Source organism: Neofelis nebulosa, chromosome 7 (genome assembly GCF_028018385.1).
Source record: "Neofelis nebulosa isolate mNeoNeb1 chromosome 7, mNeoNeb1.pri, whole genome shotgun sequence".
NCBI lineage: Eukaryota > Metazoa > Chordata > Mammalia > Carnivora > Felidae > Neofelis > Neofelis nebulosa.
In genome coordinates this window covers 122,895,287-122,917,143 of record NC_080788.1, presented here as the reverse complement: position 1 = coordinate 122,917,143, position 21,857 = coordinate 122,895,287, and the positions used below count along the sequence as shown (strand labels likewise).

Genomic DNA, 21,857 nt, shown 5'->3' with positions numbered 1-21,857 from the left:
ACCTTAAAAACAATGTTAAGTCAACCTCAGACACTCCTTATAACACTCACAGAAACATCTTCCCTGGTTGGGTAGAGAGAAATCTGTACTGAAATAAAAGCTAATTGGCATGCCCTCCAAAATATATGAGTTATCCTTCATTAGAGACGAAAGGAAGGAGCCGTTTGCAGATGACTGACTAGGAAGGCGGTGATTTGATTTAACCCCAAACAACTCTGCTATGGGGCTCGTAATCTCTGAGAGCAGGCTTTTATATGGGAAGTAGTGAATCCATTTTAGCTGCAACCAGGCAATCATAAGAAAGGCAAAACCAAGGCAGACCAGCAAAATGCTTCTCTTAGAGCCACACGGAAGTTAAAAATCCGACGGAACACTTTATAAAGTCATCTTATCAGAGCACTAGGGAGCTACTTTGTAGGCACCCCAGGTTTTTAAAAATCTGTTAATTTTATGGCTCACCTATAACACAGCTAGAGATCTTTCGACTGGTGAGGGCTGGGAAGAACCATGGAGAACTAGCAGTTACAATTCTTTATTATTCAGCCAGGAGTGACATCTAGAGAGGCTTAGTGACTTACCCAAAGCCACCCAGCTGATGAGTAACAGAGGGGACAGGTGCATGCAGGTCTTTAGACCCCATCACACTGGGCTACAATCTACCGTGATGCCATCCACAAGGTGGACCAAACAGATGTCCTAGGTGGACAGATATTTCCCTGTACAGGAATCAGGCCAAGGGACCGGGGCCACAAACTCAAATAACCTCACTTACCTTAGCCTCCTGAGATCCACTGTGTGTGGTCTGCCTCTCTCAGTGCCACTCAGATGCAAGGATGGCTGTCAGTTTCAGGAGGGGCCTCCTCTAGCCATCTTGACATTTCATTTAAAGGGTCGTATAGCTGTATATTTTAAAGTTACTTAGAAAATTGTGTAGGACAGAAATAATGCTCTAAGAATTAGACTCTGGCATCAACCCTCCAGGCCTTTACATGAGGATAAGCTCGTAGTTTTGCAGTGTCTTAAAAATCTGGGGAGGGACGGCTTGACTGGCCTTGGGGAACAGGGAGGAGCCAAGCGTTAGGAATGAACTCTAAGAAGCACAGAGGGAGGCTTGGAGTGTACTTGCTAAGGACTTCTGTTGTAGGAAGAACTTCATTTCATGTGGTTTTAGTTTATCCCAGCAGGCAACTGTAGTTTTGACATTTGTGAAAGTGTCAGATCAGAAGGAGGGGCGCCTGGGTGGCTCAGTTGGTTAAGCATCCGACTTCGGCTCAGGTCATGATCTCACGGTTCGTGGGTTCCAGCCCCGTGTCAGGCTCTGTGCTGACAGCTCGGAGCCTGGAGCCTGCTTCAGATTCTGTGTCTCCCTCGCTCTCTGCTCCACCCCCACTCACACTCTCTCTCTTAAAAACAAACATTAAAAAGGAAGAAAGAAACCACGGGACTGTATTCTCCTCTTACTCCTCCCAACCTACCCAATATAAACTTCTAAGATGCCAGGTAACATGGGACTTTCATATGCATTAAGATCGCCTTCATTTCCTTTTAAGTTCACACCGGTTCAGTATCTGATCCCAACATTCCCAAATGACAGGAGTACATATGTTTGAAACTTAATTCAAATACAGTTGAGCCTTGAACACCATGGGGCTGAGGGGTGCCGACCCCCCCGCAGTTGAAAATCCGCGCATCCCCCAAAACTTAAATACTAAAAGCCTACTGTTGACCAGAAGCCTTACCGGTAATAGAGTCGATTCACACCTCTTTTATGTGTTATATGTATTATATACTGTATTCTTACAATTAAGTAAGCTAGAGGGAAGGAAGTGTTATTAAAACCACAAGGAAGTGACATTTGCAGCACGGTACTGTACTTATCGAAAGAAATCCGTGGGTAAGCGGGTCAGTTCAAACCCATGTTATTCAAGGGTCAAATGCACTTACTCTAGATTTCGCTTAGTATTTTTTAAGCAGTTATAAAGCAAAAAGGCCGGATAGTTTTCAAGTAAGTGACTTTTATTTTTCTCTGACATTTCACAGTCGATTTCTACAAAACTTCATACTTCCTCAAAAGAATTCACATTTGGTAAATAAATCTCTACCCTAAAGAATTCATAGCAGGAAAAACACTTCAATATATGCACAAGGGTTACTTTTCTGTTGAAGGACTCATAGTAAAGTCAGACAATACTATAATCAATAAAAAGCAACGACTGTAATAAATTACAAATGTTATTAAACTCCATTCCCATAGCCAATTCAACCAGCAGCTTTTTCTAGATGTGTTTCAACATGGCCAAAAAATCTGCCAAAAGTTCTCTTTAAGGGTTGGTCTGAACTAAGAATTGCTTCTCGCCTTCAGAAGCCAGCAGCCCTGCCACAGTAGTTCATACCAGATCAAAGCATGCTCTCTAAGACCATTCCTACTTACAGCCGTGTGCAACCAATGGAGATCTTTCTGGTCTACTCCGAGGTTCCTCCATTTGCCGATCTGGCTTCTGGCCCCAAACGTCTGGGAGCCTCAACGGACTTCTTCTTCCAAGAACTAGCTTCCCTATTTGGCTTCATCTGCTTACAGCTCCACGAGGGAAGGAACACCCATGCTAACAGCCTAGAGCGACTTCCAACACTAAGTCACACGATCAGAGAAGAGCCGGGGAGGTGCTGCTTCGCCCTGCCACTCAGCAGTGCAGATCGATGATGGCTCTCATCATCTTTTACCATAACAGGAAGGGAAATGCAAACCCTGATCTAGGAAGAAGAGTCCAAGAGGCTTATAGCTCCACAGAGGGTTTTTCTGATGGAATAAATTTGGTTCTCAGCAAGTATGTTCAGATTTTTGACACTCAGTAAGACTCATGACTGGTGCCCAGGCTTTTCTGAATCCACCTGTCTCTCTAGCTTTGCTGCCAACATATTCTGCCAAAAAGGAAGCTTCCTAGCATGGTGCGCAGAGCAGGGCTGTCGTAGTAGCACAGATTCAGGGGAGGCAAAGGGAGTGGGCCAAGAGGAGAATATTCAAAGGAGCCGAGGGTCTGCTTAAAGACACATTTGCTGGGATTTTGAAACTCTTTTTCAGGAAGTAAATGGCAGGTAGTAATTCTGCACTGGATCAGGAGAGTATAGAGATTTCACCAAGCTATTTCTAAATTGGTCAGCCATATGTAAATCATACATGGTGGACAACAAAGTGTGGGCAATCTGAAGTCTTGTCATTTCAAAACTATGTTACAGTTAACAACTACCAGGTAAATCTGAGCATTAGCTTCTGGCCTTGGTAAAACTTCAAGAACGTTTTAGTGCAGAAAAGACGAAGCTGGTCATACAGAACTTCTTCTTAAGATAATTTGTACATAGATTTTTCAAGATGATTTTTCAACATTTCAAATTTCAAGATTTGAAATTTCAAAATTTCAAGATTTTTCAACATTTTTAGATGAAAGGATAAAAAGCCTGAAATGCTACTACTTAGAAATCCCATTTACCTTTAGCACGAAGCTGAAAGAATCGGGATCATCTGGAAATTCTTATTACACCCTCCATTTCTAGATGAACTTCAAATAACCAACACCACACCTCTGGCTTTGCTGCCGATATCTAATGCACGTAGGCAACACAGAAGACTCCGCCCCACATCGCTCCACGTCACTGTGACAGGCGACAAACGAAAACTTTGGGTATGAAAATAAAATCGGTACGAAGAATGGTCTCCAATATTTTGGGGACTTCTGTGTCATGACCTCAGGATGGTTTTAATTCAAAGTTTACCAAGCTTAGTAATCATTTCTTTCCTGTTTGACAAAAAAAGGAAAAAAAAAGTGGCAGCAGAGGGGTTAACTTACATCCATTCTTAGGAACCATGAAGCTACCTTGGAGATTTTCATACATACAACAGGTTGCACTGTTTCAAAAGAGGAGGTGGGGGAAGCACAAATTTCCAGAATCTTCCAGCTCCCAATCAAGAGATGCTGGCCATGTCTACTTTCTTCAGAGTCTAAGTCAAAAAAAAAAAAAAAAAAAAAAAGAAAAGAAAAGCAATTCAGCAATTATAATTCCAGATGGTACCGAATCTATTCCATACTTTAAAAATCTGAAGTATTTTGCCTACCAGTTTAAGTGAAGAGAAATCTGGCTTGGAACTAAAGTGTAAGAGTTCAATGGTGCTACCCTTCTCTCCCCTTGACTTTCCAGTTGAGGAAGACAAAGCTTCACATGATTAAGCGCCTACACCCTCGGCCCAACCTGTGCCCATGGCATTTTAGTTTTCACCCAAGTGGCACGATGCCTTGTGGAACATGAGCACACCTCGTATTTTTCTCTGTGCATAAGATATCCATGAGGAGATCCACAAAGGGATCCTTATGTCACCTACTCCCTGGTTTGACAGATGTCACTCTGTGGACTCATCCCTGTCACTGTGCCCTTGATCACAGTGAGTGAGTGGGATGGTGGGAGGTGGCAGCCAGAAGAGCCCCACACAACCAGCTCGCCCGCTTTGCCCCGTGACCCATCTACCAGCCTGCAGGCTAAGTTAAGGAGGACTCGAGGACACTCCACATCCGAGGTCCTCAGAAGAACAGAGACGTGTGTAAACTGTGCACAGACCACAGGTTAAGACAGCCAGGTCCTGGCATGTGGCTTCGTAAGTGAACTGCCAGACGGTTTAAGTTTAGAAGGAAAAGCTCTTACATAAGCTCTGGGAAACAGGAGTAGAAACCGCAAGAGTTAAAAAGAACCGCTCAAGTAACAGGGAAATACGCCTCCTGTGTTACATGTCTGGGTGGTCAGAGAACGCTTCTGGGTCGCTGCCGGCACGACTAGAGCCCGATGTTAACGATGCCTGCAGCTTGGCCCAGGCCTGAGGAGCCCTGCTCTTGGTGGCCTCTATAAACAGCTGGGTCTGCTCCTTCAGCTGGTCTAGCTCCGCCTGAGTCGCCTGGTTCTGACGAATCAACTCCTTGGTTTTCAGAGTGATCTCCAGCAGCCCGGACTTGTGCAGGACCACCAGGGTATTCTGGAAGCGCCTGTGCTTGCTCCGCCGCTGCTCTGCGAAGAGGTCGGGGCTGCGGCACAGGTGCTCCGCGGCCCACAGAGGCGAGCCGTAGCTGGCTGACAGCGGCGACAGCGGCGAGCTGCTCTCCAGGCCATGCAGAGTGCTGTCTGACGCGCAGACGGGGCTGGCGGGGGAGGCAAAGGTCAGGCTGGGGGCTTTGGCCACGTGGCTGCTGGACACGGGCTGAAGAGTCTGTGGGCTCCCGCCTGCCACCAGGGAGGGCACACCCTGCGGGGCGGAGTCCGCGGCGAGCTTGGCGCCTGGGGGTGCCGGCGCAGGGGGCCCGGGTGGCGCGGCACCAGGCTTGGTGGGCTCACTGGAAGACAAGCTCGGCCCAAGTCTCTCCGTGCAGACTTTCTTCTGCACCCCGTTTTCCCTTCTTTCTTCCGGGCTGAGGGAAAGGCCCCTTTTGCCCGGGTGGGGGGCTATTTTGGTGTAAGAATTTAGAATGGGCAAGTAGTTCCTGGAGTCCGACTTTTTCTCGCCGGCGTGACATGGGCTGACGGGAGCGGGAGCGGGCGGATGGAGGAACAGCAGCTGTGGCTGAGCCGAGATCACTTCGAAGGAGGGCTGGACGGTCCACGACTGGAGCTGGGACGAGCTGCCGCCCTGAAAACAAAGGAAAAGAGCGGCACGCTACTGTGACCCGCCGAAAGGAGAGGAGCTGCGGCCTTCTGCCGGATGCTTGTAACGATTTCAACTACCGGGCTTCCTCCCATGGAGGGGGGGGGGGGGGGGTGGGAGGGGGCGGGGGGCAGCCCTTCTAGAGAACCGGACGGAAAAGTGGCTGGAAAATCCATCTGAGTCTGGTATCACTGGGCTGTTGTTTTTTAAGCCTACTTACGGGAACACTGAAGGAAATACTGGTTTTTATTCAAGTGCTATCACTGAGAAAAAGAAATTGTAGGTAGGTGAAGCCATGACATGGTTAAGGGCACAACTGAGGCAATTAAAATATGGGCGAGTACAACTGCCTGGCGTAAGTTGAAGTGTGCTAGTCTCAAGCCTACAAATGTGTCTTCACGCCAAAGTCTGTCTTCATTTGGTTATACCTGGAACCTCTTCTACCTGAAACCGACTTTTTTTTTAACTTTTTTTTTTTTAACGTTTATTTATTTTTGGGACAGAGAGAGACAGAGCATGAACGGGGGAGGGGCAGAGAGAGAGGAAGACAGAATCGGAAGCAGGCTCCAGGCTCTGAGCCATCAGCCCAGAGCCCGACACGGGGCTCGAACTCACGGACCGCGAGATCGTGACCTGAGCTGAAGTTGGACACCCAACGGACTGAGCCACCCAGGCGCCCCCTGAGACCGACTTTTGATTAGAAAGTTACACGTTGTCAGGGCCCCTGCTTTTGAAGTCAGCGATGCCCCAGCAACCAGAAAGCCACTCAAGCGAACAGTGCTTACTTGGTACTTACTAGGGGTTGGCACTGTGTGTGATGGTTTCTGGGGGTGCTTCCATTTAATCTCCCTAACAACCTATGTGGTCCTTACTGTCTCCTTTCATAAATAAGAAATGGAAGCTCAGAAAGTGGAAACGGCTTGCTTTAAGCCTCCAAGCTACTAAGTGACGGAGCTAGGATTCCATCCTGGGTCTGACTCTAAAACCCAGCCTAACCATTCTCTACTCTGCTTTTGTTATGTTACTCCTCAATCATACACTTTTATTCTTCAAGTACTGATCTGGATGGAAGCCTATTAAAGAAGGGCATGGCTACTCGTCTCTAATATTCAAAAGCCAGTCTACTTCCAACTTGGTCCCAAAGATAGGACTGGTGACGAGGCTAGGAAGAGAGAGAACCCGACAAAGGTTCTTATCCCTGGTGGGGTCATTTGAGTTATCTGAAGAAAGCTATGGACTGTCTTCCCACATCTGCCCACCATTTTGCACACATTTCAGCTTCTTGGATGCCTAGCTAGGAACTTGAGGCCAAATTCAACTATAGTTCATTTGTACAAAGGCTAGGATTACCCGGAGAGCCCATTCTGGGGCCCACTTGGTGTTCAAACATAGCCGGGAGTATCTGTAAGCAATGCTAGGCCCAGCAGCCACACTTCCCTGTCAGATCCAAAATTAGGGGTCTTCTGAAGTAGAGGTCAGCCTAGCCCAGTCAGAAGCAAAACTTCAGGCTATCCCGCTAGTCACTCGTGCCCTAAGAATAGCCCCACAAGGCAAATGGATCCAGACAAGATCTAACTCATTGCTTTCCCAAGATGATTTCAGTGGACGGCTCTTACCGCTGCTGTATGCCCCCTGCCCTAATAGATACGTAGCTCATTTGTCCTAATTCTTAGATTTTACAATGTATTATTCACGTTGAAATCATCTGAGGAAACACAGGACAAGATTTTCAGCTTGGATAGGATCTCAGCACATTTCACATAAAGCCTCCACGTTAAAGATGAGCAAACTGAAGTCCACGGTGGTTGAGTAATTACGTGCAAGATCACATGGGCCAGCGGCAGAAATGGAATCAGACCCTCAAAAGAAAAATACCTAAAAGCAAGCAGCAATAATCAAGACATTATGCAATATGAGATTTTTTTTTTAAGCGTATAATTATTTTAATTTTGGAATGTGCCAGATTCTAGCACGTAGGAAAAAACAACAAAACAAAACTCCTAGACTACTCCACTAGGTCAGCCTGCCCCCTGGGCCTCCAATCTCCTGATCCAGCCCAGCAGCCATCCCTGAGGTCTTTGTCCTGAAGAATGCAGCTCTGCCGGAAAAGCCTACTCACTCCTCACCCGTGGGCTGTTCTCAGCTCTGGGAGCTGCCAGCCTCGCCTACAACAAAGAAGGCGTATAAACACAGACACAGCAGAAAGGGCTAAGGGAACAGGAGAGGAAGGCAGGGAGAAAAAGAGCCCTGGAGAAAGGAAGCCCTGAGAAGCAGGCGGCACTGGTGGGGCCTGGACAGTCTCATTTGGGCTCCATGTCATGTCTTTATTTTCTCTCTTCATTTCAGTAAGGGGAACTATGCTTCCAGCTGAGATACGATCTGCCAAGTAAAAATCTTCAAAATATTTTCCCAGAGTCACTAGGTTGCCTTGTTGAAAATCAGTTTGTGTTCCTCTGTAACAACTACTAGGTAAACAGTTAAGATCTTAGGGTTTCCTGTGAGGCTCTAGCCATGTTCTTCTTCCTAAGGTGGGAAGGTCCACAACACAAAGCCAGATTTCAAACTCAAGCAGCCTCATCAATGAATGAACCCATGCGAGAACTGGTATGTTTTAGAGCAAAGGAGGGTAAGGTTAAATGTTCTTTAACAAAATTCACATGATTGAATTCTGTTTCAAACACTGGGTCTTAGCTTACATTGTCATCTAAATCTTCTCTTCTTTCATAGCCAGACAATAATCACACAATATGCATAGTTACATAATAAAGCCCAAAGCAGGGTATTTTTCAATGCCACAACAATGCTGTGTGGAGGCTGCTGGGATGGCCATACCCAAACCAAAGAGCTGCTTTCTCACTAATGACATGGCTTTGGGAGAACATGGAAATCGCCTCTACTTCTCAAACAAATAAATACACCTTTCATTCCTCAATTCAGGGGCAATTCAAATTAAAAAGAGATTCTTTTGTTGCTACCCTCACTTCTGTCAAACGTTAGAATGCACCAGGAAAGTGACGACAGGGGTGCCTGGGTGGCTCAGTCGGTTGAGCGTCCGACTTCGGCTCAGGTCATGATCTCACGGTCTGTGAGTTCGAGCCCCATGTCGGTCTCTGTGCTGACAGCTCGGAGCCTGGAGCCTGCTTCAGATTCTGTGTCTCCCTCTCTCTCTGCCCCTCCCCTGCTCATGCTCTGTCTCTCTCTGTCTCAAAAATAAGTAAAACATTAAGAAAGTGACGACATTTCTGCTTCATTCCTTTATCTGTGACTAAAGAAAGCTGGGGTCCTTTTGGACAAACTAGGAATATAGAAATGAAGTAGGTCTGCCGTCTGGAAAATGGGAACACGTGTCATGACCGCTGTGGTCCTGTGGAAAACACTGTCAGTAGTTGAAAGGAAACATCGTCTCCCCAGGACAGAAGTGTGCATCGGTGTGGCACTGGCGGTCTACTTCTAAAATCTCTCTTGGGCAGATAGGGAGAGGCAGGGCATGCAGGAAGCTCGGGAACATTCCCGTGCAGAGACGGCAGGAGATAGTAGTCCCCCTCACCTGTTTGACCAGCACGTTCTTCATGACAACCATCGGGGACAGTGCAGGGAAGGCACTGCCTGCAGTCTTGGAGTTCTGCCTTGGCCTGTCTTCCCGGCCCCAGCCTAAGGCGCTCAGCATGTCCTCGGATTCCATCTGCTCTGCCGAGCTCAGACATTCTGAGCTCCCATCTGGTGGGCAGAAGAGTGGTCAGTTCACTTAGGATCTAGGTGAGGGGCTCTTAAGCAGACCTTCAAAGGAGTCAACAGACTTCTTGAAATGGAATAGAACATTTGTGATAGAAGTTTTTGCGAATTTTTCTGAATGGGTCTTTAGCTTTCATTGTATTCTCAATGGAATCCACAATTATCCCTCCTATCCCCAAAGATTAAGAATCCCTGCCCTAGGACAGCAGGCTTCCTTTCTAACTCTGTTACAGACCAGAGCTTGCATCAGTTAGGGTGTATGTGAAAGTAAGCATCACCACCACAGGAGAAATGGGTTGAAGGCTTCAGAGTGAGAGCATTACCTTCAAGCATCTGTTGCTGAAAGGGGAACGGAGTACATGCGTGACCTGGGGCAGGAGTAAGACCTTTAGAGGCTCTGGGCACCACAAAATAGAGTTACAATAATAAAAACAAAATGAACCTGTAAACCTCCAAACTTACATCCATGCTGAAATGTAAACAGCTCCATCCTAAGTTTTCTAATTGTACACTTCTGGGTAAGCTCATCAGAGCTGAAATTTGAAATGTGTCTTTGTTACCCACCTCCACCCAGTTAAGCACCTCTCTTGTGGGTGTCCTAAATGCATGCTGAGTGTGCCTCCTAGGGACCCTGCACAACCAGTGATAGAAAGACGCTGCTCTCTACTGCTCTCTACGGTAAAGAAGATAAGGCTGCCCTACGGGAAATCCATACAAAAAAGACTTAATTAGCTACCTGCTAGAGTAAACCAAGAGATTGCTATAACCCTGCTAGTGAGGAGTCTGGGAATACACTAAATGCTCATCAAGAATCTCACAGTAATTTGGATGAGGCAGGGCCGAAATGTGACTATAATTTAAATGAGTGTAACTGTCAACACTTGCATTTAATCAGAATCTCTCGTGATGCTTTTTAGAATTTACAGATGTCGGGGTCCTCCCCTCAATCTGCTGAACTGATTTATCTGGTGCCCAGAAAGTGGATTTTCACAAAGCACAAGTAATCCAAACATGTGCCTCTAGTTAAGAACCATGGCCAGAAACAAAGGACCTCAGAAGCAAAATGCATACCTAGTGGATGGATCTTGGTTTCTAAATGTCACAGGTGAGTTCAATTCAAGTCTTTGGCAGTAAAAAGTACAAGATGAGCCTGGACGTCTTATTGTCCCCAAAAGCAAGGAAATGTTCAAACATAAATGCGGTCAAGTCAAAAAGACACAGGAACGATCAAGAAGGAGCTTCCACTGGCCAAACTTGGGACAACTTGAGTATCAAAAAGAACAATCATATAGGATTGACAGACTGAATTACAAAAGAATTCCAAGTATCCATAGCGATACTCAAAAAAGGAGGACAAACTCTTCTTTACAGAAGAGTGTCAGCTAATAAAATGTACAAGGAACGATAAAATCAGATCACCCTTTTTAAGCCACAAATGTAGTAACTGATTCAGCTAAGGATAATCAGTGGTGGTTGCAAAAACCACTGGTCAAGAGTTTTGGGGACACAGGAGAGTCACACAGTCTCCAAGTATCATCCCGTAAATTACGTTCTAATTACAATGAGAAAAGGATACTTTTACGATAGAGAAATCTGGTACAGGCTTACACACTACCTTAAACAAGTGATCAGCCAGGGTTTCATCAAGAATAAGACAAATTTAGGAGTCTCATCATGTGTTGCGATGGGAAGGATGTAACATCAAAAATGTAGTACTCTGGTAAAAAGGAAATGTTTATCCTGATTCAAATAATGGGGAAAACACCAGAAAAATCCAGAGAGTGAGACATTCTACAAAACAACAGGCTATCTCATTAAAAAATGTCACTGTCATTGTAGCGCCCGGGTGACTCAGTTGGTTGAGTCCGACTTTGGCTCAGGGTATGATTTCACAGTTCGTGGGTTTGAGCCCCGCGTCAGGCTCTGCACGGAGAGCCTGCTTGGGATTCTCTCACTCCCTCTCTCTCTGCCCCTCCCCTGCTCATGTTCTCTCTCAAATAAATAAAATAAACTTGAAAAAAATGTCACTGTGATTAAAAAAACAAAGGAAAGAAGGGAAGGAAAAAAAAGGCAAGGCAAGATGAGAAAGCTGTTCTAGACTATATAAGACTAAAAAGGACAACTAAATGAAATGCCCAATCCTCAACTGCATCCTGGATCCAAAACCAACAAATACACAAAAAGACAAACAAAGGACATTATTGAGACAATGGGGAAAATCTGAATATGGACTATAGCTCATTAATAACTATATCAAGGTGAAAATTCTCAGTTCCGACAATGATATTGTAATTATATAGGTTATGCTTTTTGGAGATTTGTACTTAAGTAGTTACGGACAAAGGGTCAAGTGTTTGCGACTTACTTTCAAATAGTTCAGTACATAAATACATTTTTTACACATACACGTTTAGATTATATTATATATATATTTATGTGTGTGTATAAAGAGGTGTGCTTGTGTATAGAGAGAGCAATATGGCAAAATGGTATCACTCAGTGGATCTGAATGAAAGACATTTGTGACACTCACTTTTGTGTAGATTTGAAGTTTTTCAAAATACAAAGTTGGGGAAATAACTAAAATGGGAATAATTAAATATGGAAAAATAATTACAATGGGAAAAACTACCTTGGTTTTACAAATCACATCACACTCCCAGGTAACTGGAACAATAACTCCTTGAACTAACTCACTGGCACCTGGCCCAGGAGCGGCCAGAGGCATCCACTGGGGCCATTTTCGGGGGCATAATGAGTTAGATTATTTTTTTTTTTTTTTTTTTTTTCAACGTTTTTTATTTATTTTTGGGACAGAGAGAGACATAGCATGAACGGGGGAGGGGCAGAGAGAGAGGGAGACACAGAACCGGAAACAGGCTCCAGGCTCCGAGCCATCAGCCCAGAGCCTGACGCGGGGCTCGAACTCACAGACCGCGAGATCGTGACCTGGCTGAAGTCGGACGCTTAACCGACTGCGCCACCCAGGCGCCCCGAGTTAGATTATTTTTAATATCATCTTGTGTCTGAACAACTCAATGCTTCTGAAAGCACTTCTACATAGACAATAAGGAAACTATCAGAAAAACTATGCCCCAGACTTTGGGACATACTACCGAACAACCGGCCTGACAAGGTTGAGGTTGTCGAATGGTATCCTGAAATGTCAACATATTGGGAATAATAGGTGATAGGATTATGGAGAATGTTTCGTTTCTTCTTTACATGTTCCTAAATTTCTAAGCTTCCTCAATGAGCACGCATTACCTTCACAGTAAGAAAAAAGGACGAAAAACAAACATGATAATAAAAGTAAGAGGTATTAGGCCTACGATGTTTCCCAAACCAGTCTGATCACAGAAATCACCAGAAACGCTTGTAAAAAAATAAAATAAAATCCACCTTTCCTGAAGGCCCTCCCCCAGACCCTTGCTATCACAATCTCCAGGAGAGGGGTCTGGTGATCAGTATTTTTTTTTTTTTTTCCTCTCTCACAGCCCCGAGAAAATGAACCCTGTCCACCAGGAACCATGATCTTGGACTTCTCCCCTCCAGAACTGTGAGACAATAAATTTGTTTTCTGAGCCGCCCAATTTATGACACTCTGTTGTGGCAGTCCTAGCAAACTCATACATTATCCTAACCAACAGAAGTCTGGCTGGAGTAACCTCAGCTTAATACAGGACAATATTCTTACCATCCAGATAACAGGAACTACACACATTTCCAGGAGCCCACCCAAACTTCCACCGTAAGCTTAGCCCATTCCCTGATCAGCAGCTTTGGCCAAAGCTCAGTACGTATGGAATGCCAAAGCAACGGAACCTTCTGACTGTCCTATGGAAGTACAACTTTATCACACAGCAGCGTGTTAGTCACACCAAATGTAGGTTTATTTTAGTCCCCACACAGAATATTTGCATTCCAGTGTTGCAACTGTGAGCATCCCAGACAAAGTGTATTCCCCATTACTGACTACTCCTAATCAATCACTGAGTGAATAAATGATAAATGAGGTGGATTTGGCTGACACTGACCTAAAGAATTTCACCAGAGCTTTCCAGAATACTGGGCAATGGTGTCGAAAGGTAGGGCCTCTGGAAACACATGTCCCTGGATTCAAATCCCACCTCTACCACTGACCAGTTGCACGATCCTGGAAATTATGTAATCTTTCTATGCCTCAGTTTCCTCATCTGTAAAATGGAGAACATAATACTTTCTCACAGGATAGTTATTATGATTTATTGTACGTGAACTGTGATCTATGCAGCGATGGACTGCAGCTGGTTCTTACCGGCTCATAAGGACTGGTGGTATACATCTTTTCTAGTTCCCCAAATCCTCCCATCCCCACATTCAGTAACATCTTATTAGTAGCCTGAAATTAATTGGTCCTGGTGAGAGTACATACATCATGGAAACTGGCAAACATTATTTATCAGGGCCAGCCATTGGTTATATAGAACTTCTATGGTAAATTCTATATAAATGTTAACGTCATTATCATTACTCAGGAGGTACACCGATTCCCTTGTGAGTCTGAGAAGGCATGCTGCTAATTAAATAAATAACACTGATGAAATTCCTTCAGCAATTGATTACCTCAGGGGAATCAGTATATACCTGGGTGGTGGTGACTGGTATTTTTAACAAGAACCTCAGATGAGCCTTGTGATGAGTCAAGCTTGGGAAACAATGCTGAGAGAGAAGAAAAACCCAAAGGGCTATAAGCTGGCCCTCCCTTCACTGGACTGTCCCTATTCTAGTCCTTCGATCGGCTGGTGCTCTGTTCCTCTCTGAGCAACTGTCTATTTATAATTTGGCTTCTCGTGCAGCATGCCTACAGGCAGAAAACATACCCCTCTAGGGATGAGAGAGTTCTAATTTTCCTAACAGCTGCATTTCTCACTATAAATTAATAAATCAACAAGATGGATTGATAAGTCTCTGTGAAGCTGGATAACATAAATCTTCCTCTTGGGGAGGGCTCTGCTCTCAGGATGCTGACCCAGCCAGAATCCCCTGGCTTCATCTCTCTGCATCCTCTGGACCAAAAATGTTGACCCCAGAGCCATACTGAAGTCACTGAAACACTCAAATGTGGAAACAGAAGTGCCGGGCACAAAATTAAATGATTCACTGCATATGCAGCTAGCCCTTTCAGATAAGGTTTGAAACAAACTAATGAGGAAAACCGTTCTACTTTCTTGTCTCTAGTAGATTCTCAAGTTTGGAACTGAGGCTCTCCAAGCCCAAATACAAACGCACAGGTACTGGCAGGGATGGGTTGTGGCGGGGAAATGTTTTTAAACACAGCAAATTACTTTCTTGGTAAAAACAGCTGTCTTAAATCACATACTACTCCTGTTTCGTTTGCTACATGGAGACAGCATGCAGCAGTACTTTTTTCCCAGCAATGTAGCTGTTCCTATGAAAAAGGAGCTCAGACAACAGAATTGCCAGTATTTAAATATTTTTTTCCCCACTAACTTTGCAACGGCTGGAAATGTAAGGTTTAAAGTTGAGAGTCTGCGCTGGAAAAAGATGTCAGATCATTCCTTCAGAACTAACCCCAGTGACTCTGCTGGGTAAGTGGCCCACCAGGTGGCACCAGAATTACCATTTTAAGAGATCAGAGAGTTATTTATCTTGTACATGAAAGCTTCCCACCTTTATCACACAAATGAGTTCTAGGGAGGGCGTTTTTCAGGCAAATCATTCATCACAATGTGGAAGGAATAAGGTATTTTTAACCTGAAAATCCAGAGTCCTTATCTGACTCAGCAGCTGCCATGCCGTGCTGACGAGCCACTTTCTTCATCTCTGTGCCTTTGCCCAGTTTGGCCGAGAGTCTTCTGGGGCTCTCTCTGGGTGGGTTTTTCCTCTCCATGTTTTACCGGGCTAGAAGTGGATTCATCAAGTCCTGTCTTTCATCTGGATTGCCCTGTGAGACACAACAATTACATAAGAAGACACTGCCTGGAGAGCTGAAACAGGTGATCCAAACGGTGAGGAAAGGAAGGGCAAAGAACACTGGCCTCGCCCACTTCCTCTGTATTTTCCCAGAGGTCTCAGCTTACAAAGGCTTCAAGTTTGCTAAACACTAGAACGGTTTCCACCCAAAAGAAGGTTCACTGTCCTCTCCTGCCCTCAAATTCCATTACGAATTCAGGGCACACAAACCACACTCAGTGGAAGCTTTGTAAACTGCGAACAAAGGCACACTTGATTAGGCTTTTTGGAAGGGGCAACTCCCCCTGCTCCCTGAGGGAGTGAGGAGAGGTAATGCCCACCTCGGACAAGGCTTGCTTTCCCAGCGTGCACTGGCGGGCTCTGGACTGCCACCTCCCGTAACACAGTTGCTCAAATGAACCTTTCACTTCTTTGGGTGAGGTACTAAACAGAGTAAACACAGCTCCTCATACAAGCTACATACAAGAACTTTTCTGCACAAAAGTAAGATCATATATAACTGTGCTTCGATTCTACACAAGTCCACACACATTATTGCTGTTAATGTCCTCCTCGGTTGCTATTCCATTTTACAGAGAAGGAAGGTGAGGCTCAGCTAAGTTACACTCAGTCGTTTAGAAATACTTATCAGGTGCCCACTATGAAGCAGGCATTGGGCTAGGACCAGTACAAAGTGAATAGAACAGACATGGTCTCTACCTTCCTGGAGCTTGCGGTCTAAATAGCCAGCCAGACGTTAATCAACCAATTCCACAATTACTTAATTACTATTTGATAACAGCTATGAAAGGGAGGGGCTGACAGTCTGAGGGGACTGGGCAAAAGAAGGCTTTCCTGAGGAAGTGACATGTAGCCCAGGATCTGGAGAAGCCAGGGAAAGGGGGCTGGGTGAGGTGTAGAAGTGAGAAGGCCCTAAAGGGGCAAAGAGCCTGACACATTCAAAGAGTTGAGAGGCCAGGGAGGCCAGAGCACAGTGAATGGGGGGGGTGGGGGGGGGGGAGGTTGAAGGCCATGCACTTGTGCCTCGAGGGATTGGTGAGGGCCAGACAGGCAGTGCCTTATGACCCATGATCAGGTCAACATCTTAAAAGCATTTTGGATGCTGAACTGAGATTCAAGTGGAGAGAGGCAAGAGAGGCGCTGAGGTCATTCAGATACTGCCCCGGTAGCCAGGTGGATTAAAGTGGTGGCAATGGAAACAGAGAGAAGTGAACAGACCGGAGACGTATGCGGGAGGAAGACTTGGGGCTTGGTGACTGCATGTTGGGGGTGTAGATGGTGTTACCACTTCCTAAGCTAAGCAGCCCAAGAAGAGCACGAAAGAGATTGGGTGGGGTGGCTAGGCTGTTCCAGTCTTGGTCACATAGAGTAGTGGCTGTGGGCCATCCAGGTGGAGATGCCAGGTGGGCTGTCACATGCACAAGTAGGAGCCCCGAAAAGCTGAAGAAGCCTACGCTTGCCCCACTGACACACAACTGGTCCACAGCAGACCTAGAACTTGGCTAACAGTGCAAAGAATGAGACAAATGAGCCCTTCAAAGGGCTGGCAGAGGCTGGGAACATTCCAGATATTTTAACAAGGCCGTCCGAGTCCCCACAGAATGGCAGGGGTGAGGATGGCACGAGAGGAATACACAAAGGATACTTCAGGGATAAAGAGAATGGGGAAAATGACAATAACAATGAAAACTGGGGAGGTGCTATGGTCTGAATGTTTGTGTCCCCCCAGAATTCCTATGTTGCAACTCTGACCCCCAAAGAGGATAGTATTAGGAGGCAGGGCCTTTGGGAGCTGCTTACATCATGAAGGTGGACACTCACGAATGGGATTATAAAGGAGGCTCCGGAGAGATCCCTTTCCCCTTCCACCACATGAGGACAGTGAAACAGACTGTGACCCGGAAGAGGGCCCTCACCTGAGTGTGCCGGCACCCTGATCTTGGACTTCGAGCCTCTAGAACTGTGAGAAATACGTCTTTGTTGTTTAAAAGCTACCCAGTCTGTGGTATTTCGTTACTGCAGCATGAAAGAGATGGAAACAATGCCTGGTGAAGTTTTAATTCACAGTCCATTTGCCCTTCTGAGTGGAGAGAGACACAAGCTCCATGCCAAAGGGCACCGTATCTGGAATACCCCGAAACGCCAGGCCTGAATGCTTCTCTAGCAGAGGATCTAGTGAAGAAGCAGAGGAGCGATTCAGGATAAAAATTAAAAACAAAGGTATTTACAAGCATCCTTGAGCAACCCTCTTGCTCATACTTTTGCATACAGAGTGGACTGAAGGGAACACAACTGAACGAGACTAAATTTTATTTTAAAAAATTGTTTTTAAGTTTATGTATTTATTTTTGAGAGAAAGAAACTCTGAGAGGCAGAGAGAGAGAGAGAGAGAGAGAGAGAGAATCCCAAGCAAGCTCTATGCTGTCAGCTTGGAGCCCAGTGAAGGGGTAGATCTCACGAACCCTGAGATCGTGACCTGAACCAAAATCAAGAGTCAGGACTCTTAATCGACTGAGCCATCCAGGCACCCCTGAATGAGGCTGAATTTTAAACACAACTACAAGTAAAAAGTATTTTGTACCATAGCTAACTCATGTAAAGGGACTGGCTTCCCCATTCAACCCATGTCAAACTAAGCACTCTTCCACAGGTCCCAAGTTAAGTCCTATGAACGTAAAAGAGAAAACAATGGCCCCCGCCCATCTCGCATAGCACCATCTTGCAAAGCAATGTCTCTATTGGGTGGCTATGAAATTTGACAGCATGAATAATCCAGTTTAAAAAGTAAACCAAAATGTAAAACTGTATTTCTAATTAAATCAGGATCCTTTTGTATGGAACCCAAAAAATGTGCAGTTTCTTTTCCCTGAAATAATACCATCCAAAAGTGAATAGGAAGCTTCTTCAAAAGGGAAGTAGATATAGCTTGTGGATGGGCAATCACTTATTCAGGCCTGACTTACTTTCTTATTATTACAGAGCGTGCGTGAGAGCTGGTTAGGAGCAGAAAGAGGGAGAATCCCAAGCAGGTTCCATGCCCAGCGCAGAGCCCAATTTGGGGCCTGGTCCTATGATCAGGAGACCTTGACTGAGCCACCCAGGCGACCCCAGGTATTTTAGATAAAGCATCCCAATTTAGTCTACAATCCTTTCGACAATGAAAAAAAAAAAGACTATTATTAAAGTGTAGCCAATACAGCTACAGAAGATACACAGGAGGGGCACCTGGGTGGCTCAGTAGGTTAAGTGTCTGACTTCAGCTCAGATCATGATCTCCCGATTCTTTAGTTCGAGCCCCGCATTGGGCTCTGTGCTGACAGCTTAGAGACTGGAGCCTACTTTGGATTCTGTGTCTCCCTCTCTCTGCTCCTCCCCTGCTCATGCTCTGTCTCTGTCTCAAAAATAAACATTAAAAAAAAAAGATACATAGGAATTTTCTGGCTCATTGGAAATGTGCAGGACAATACTAATTGTGGAATCAAAACACAAATGTTGAAATAGGTTAAAAGAACAGATGCAAAAATACTAAGTCTTAGAGAATGAGTGGTCGTTGGAAATAACGCATAATCCACTTTAGAATAGCAAATTGAGGGGTGCCGGGGTGGCTCAGTCGGTTAAGCATCCAACTCTTGATCTCAGCTCAGGTCATGATCTCATGGTCTGTGAGATCAAGCCCCGAGTTGGGCTCGGTGCTGACAGCATGAAGACTGGGTTTCTCTCTCTCCCCCGACCCTCCTACCCTTCTCCAGTTTGTGCACATGTGTGCACTTTGCTCTCTCTCTCAAAATCAATAAATAAACTTAAAAAACCAAAAAGAATAGCCATCGACTACTTTGGATGTGAAAATGACTAAAAGTATGAAAGCCTCTGCCCTAAGTAATGTTCTGCCTTAGGGTCTTAGGAAAGTTCAAGCGCGATGGACAATGAAAGGTTACATCATCCCACCTTGACCTCTCTTCTCTGCGAGGAAACGTACTTCCTTCCTGAGAGTGGCACCAGGGACATCAATTAGCCAGTGAACAACAGACCCACTCATACACAGCACCACGAGGCCCTCAGCAGGAGAGAAGCACACAGAGTAATGGCATTTACTACCGCTGTTGTCAAACCCAGGGCCATGCAAATGGCAGTCTGAAAACCTTAAGATTCTTTTTCCTCCTCAATATTATTTTACCACAAAGTCAGGTGCTCATAAGCTGACTAGCAGTCAAAAATAGGTTACTAAGCCCTTACCCACCATGCCGTCCCCTGCTTCCTGGCACTGACTGGAAACCACGAATGCTGCTTTACAAACATCTGAGATCCTCACGTGCCGGACTCCGCACTGAAAGGACTCCAACCTAAGTTCCCCGGATTGTCAGAATGGACCCTAATCGAACCTTTGGTAACTGCGTATGTAACATATTATCCAAATAGTTCCCAGACAGAATAGTACACATAAAACTCATAAGGGAAAGTGAATCGATAAAATACATAAGTTGATATAAATAGGTATAAGATAAAACTCTAACAAGTGTGCCATAGCACTTCTATTTTTATACCTCTCACATTGGAGTCTAGTTATTTGTCTCCTCAACCTCAAGAGTTGTTTTTTTCATCTTTGCAACTTCAGCCCCACCCCCCCCCCTCCCATTAATGTGTGAGGTACTCAACAGAATAAAACATTCCAACAAACCTTCCATCCTGCTGAGTCTTGCGGACAGCCTAGCAGCTTAGCTGTCACTGAAATACCTGAACAGCTTGAATGAAGGTCAAGACTGTACATCTCCAAACACCGTGGTCACCTCAAGACCTACCTTCCAGACCCAACTTCCTTATTCTAAGGTGAAGCCTTAGGAAAAAATCCACCAACCAAATTAAAAGGTTGTCTAATCCACAAACAATCTTTATGGAGATTTAGGCTTATGATAAAAAGGAGACCCAATGTTTACAAGGATTTGAAATGCTGCTCTCGGGTCTTTCCTTTTATAGACACCTGGCAACTTTTCCCAAGAGCTCAAGTTCCCTTTAAAATGTGTCACGTGCATAGCATGCGTGCATGGACAGAGGTGTGAGGTGAAAGCCCAGAGGCTTAAATACAAAAAAGGACAAGGCCATAGAAAACTAAGACCTTACCACCCCAAAAATCATGAGTAATCCCAGTTAGAATTATAAATACATTACTAGCTTTTCTTTTGAGGTTTGTTTTCTTTTGGTCTCCAAAGATACCATTCTGGGGAAATGTCTATGTGTTTTAACAGGGGGCTGTGGGGGACCAACCCATCTACCTAAATCTCGAATATTCATTTTCCCCTTGGCATCCATTTCCATTCTCCAACTTGGCTGCAAATTTATGTCAAAGATCCTGAACCCCAATTCCATACAATGTCCTCTGTTTGGAACCAGATATGGCTCACTCCATCTCCTCCTTCAAAGAGGAGATGAGATTAGAGAATTTCTCCAAATCCCCTGCTTCCAGAAGGGTTCACAGTAACAGTGCCCACCTCCCCATTCGCACCAGCCCACGCTGCATCTGTGCCAGACAGCAGGAGCACCCTCCAGGCATCCAACAGCCTGCCAGCTCAGCAGGGCAGAACTGGGCAGACCCTAGGACTGTGCTGTGACTGGCATACCACCAGGCTCCCAGGGCAAACGCCCAGGCAATGCATACTGCCAGGACTTGGGCAATAACACGGAGTCTGGCTGCGGCCTGTGCCCTGGGCCTGGATCAGCGCTCCCCGAAACCCACCCACTAACTTCTTACTTGGCAACACCCACCTTCTCCTCTACCTCCCCACCCCCTGGCACCATACCTGGCAAGCTGGCCACCCAGGGGAAATAACCAGCCAAGTGGGTGACAGCACACCTGCGTCCCGGGCCCAGGACCGGGCACTGTGTCCACCCCCAAACTGGAGGCCCAGGACTCTCACCGGCTCACCAGCCTCGCGCCCACTCACCTGCCCATTCCCTGCCCCTCTGCTCACAGCTCTGCAGGCCTGCAGGCTCTTCGCCCGCTGCCCAGACTCTCAGCAGGGTTAGACGAGGGCCCACCCTTCCTGAGTGCGTACCCAACTCGTTCCCCACACAAACCCTCTCCCCACACACAGCCTCTAGGCACCTGTGATCCCCTCTCCCACGCAGCTTCGCCCCTCGCAGCAAAAGCACCAACTATAAGCGGAACAGCCGCACCGCCTCCCGCTCCCACCATTTGGCCCTCCAGTCCCCTGAAAGTCCGGGTGCTCTCTATTGCCTACGTCGCTCCCCTTCTCTCTCTCCTACTCCTGCCTCCTCTCCCCACGCACCCCGCGCAAACCCTCTGCCCCCGAGCCCAGCCCTCCCTCTCTCACCTAGGGCCGAGGTCGCCTCTCCACGACCGGACCCGCGGGTCAGGTGGCGCATGCGCGAGCCCGGCCCCGCGGCTCCATGACAACCCCGTCGTCGCCCAGTCTCAAGCTACCCCTCCACCTCCCGCCCATTTCTCCTCCCCGCGCCT

General features: G+C 46.1%; 2 protein-coding genes across 8 annotated transcripts in view; both read right to left on the bottom strand.

Moving 5' to 3' along the window:
• Positions 1–2,543, bottom strand: part of TMEM63C (transmembrane protein 63C) — a 130,116-nt gene extending 127,573 nt beyond the window's left edge. The window contains exon 1 of the mRNA XM_058739799.1: positions 2,432–2,543. The gene's annotated coding sequence lies outside the window, so the exon portion shown is untranslated. The remainder of the gene's footprint in view (positions 1–2,431) is intronic.
• Positions 1,996–21,848, bottom strand: CIPC (CLOCK interacting pacemaker). 7 transcript variants are annotated; one of them, XM_058739811.1, is made up of 5 exons: positions 20,061–21,293; positions 17,302–17,557; positions 15,167–15,356; positions 9,225–9,394; positions 1,996–5,662 (listed from the first exon to the last, which is right to left on the bottom strand). In XM_058739811.1, the coding sequence occupies exons 3-5, from the start codon at positions 15,300–15,302 to the stop codon at positions 4,769–4,771; spliced, it is 1,200 nt and encodes a 399-aa protein (XP_058595794.1). In that variant the 5' UTR covers positions 15,303–15,356; positions 17,302–17,557; positions 20,061–21,293; the 3' UTR covers positions 1,996–4,768. The 7 variants fall into 7 exon arrangements, with proteins under 7 accessions (XP_058595794.1, XP_058595791.1, XP_058595795.1 ...); XM_058739808.1 differs by lacking the exons at positions 17,302–17,557; positions 20,061–21,293 and adding an exon at positions 21,712–21,843; XM_058739812.1 differs by lacking the exons at positions 17,302–17,557; positions 20,061–21,293 and adding an exon at positions 21,322–21,678.
• Positions 21,849–21,857: the final 9 nt, after the last annotated feature.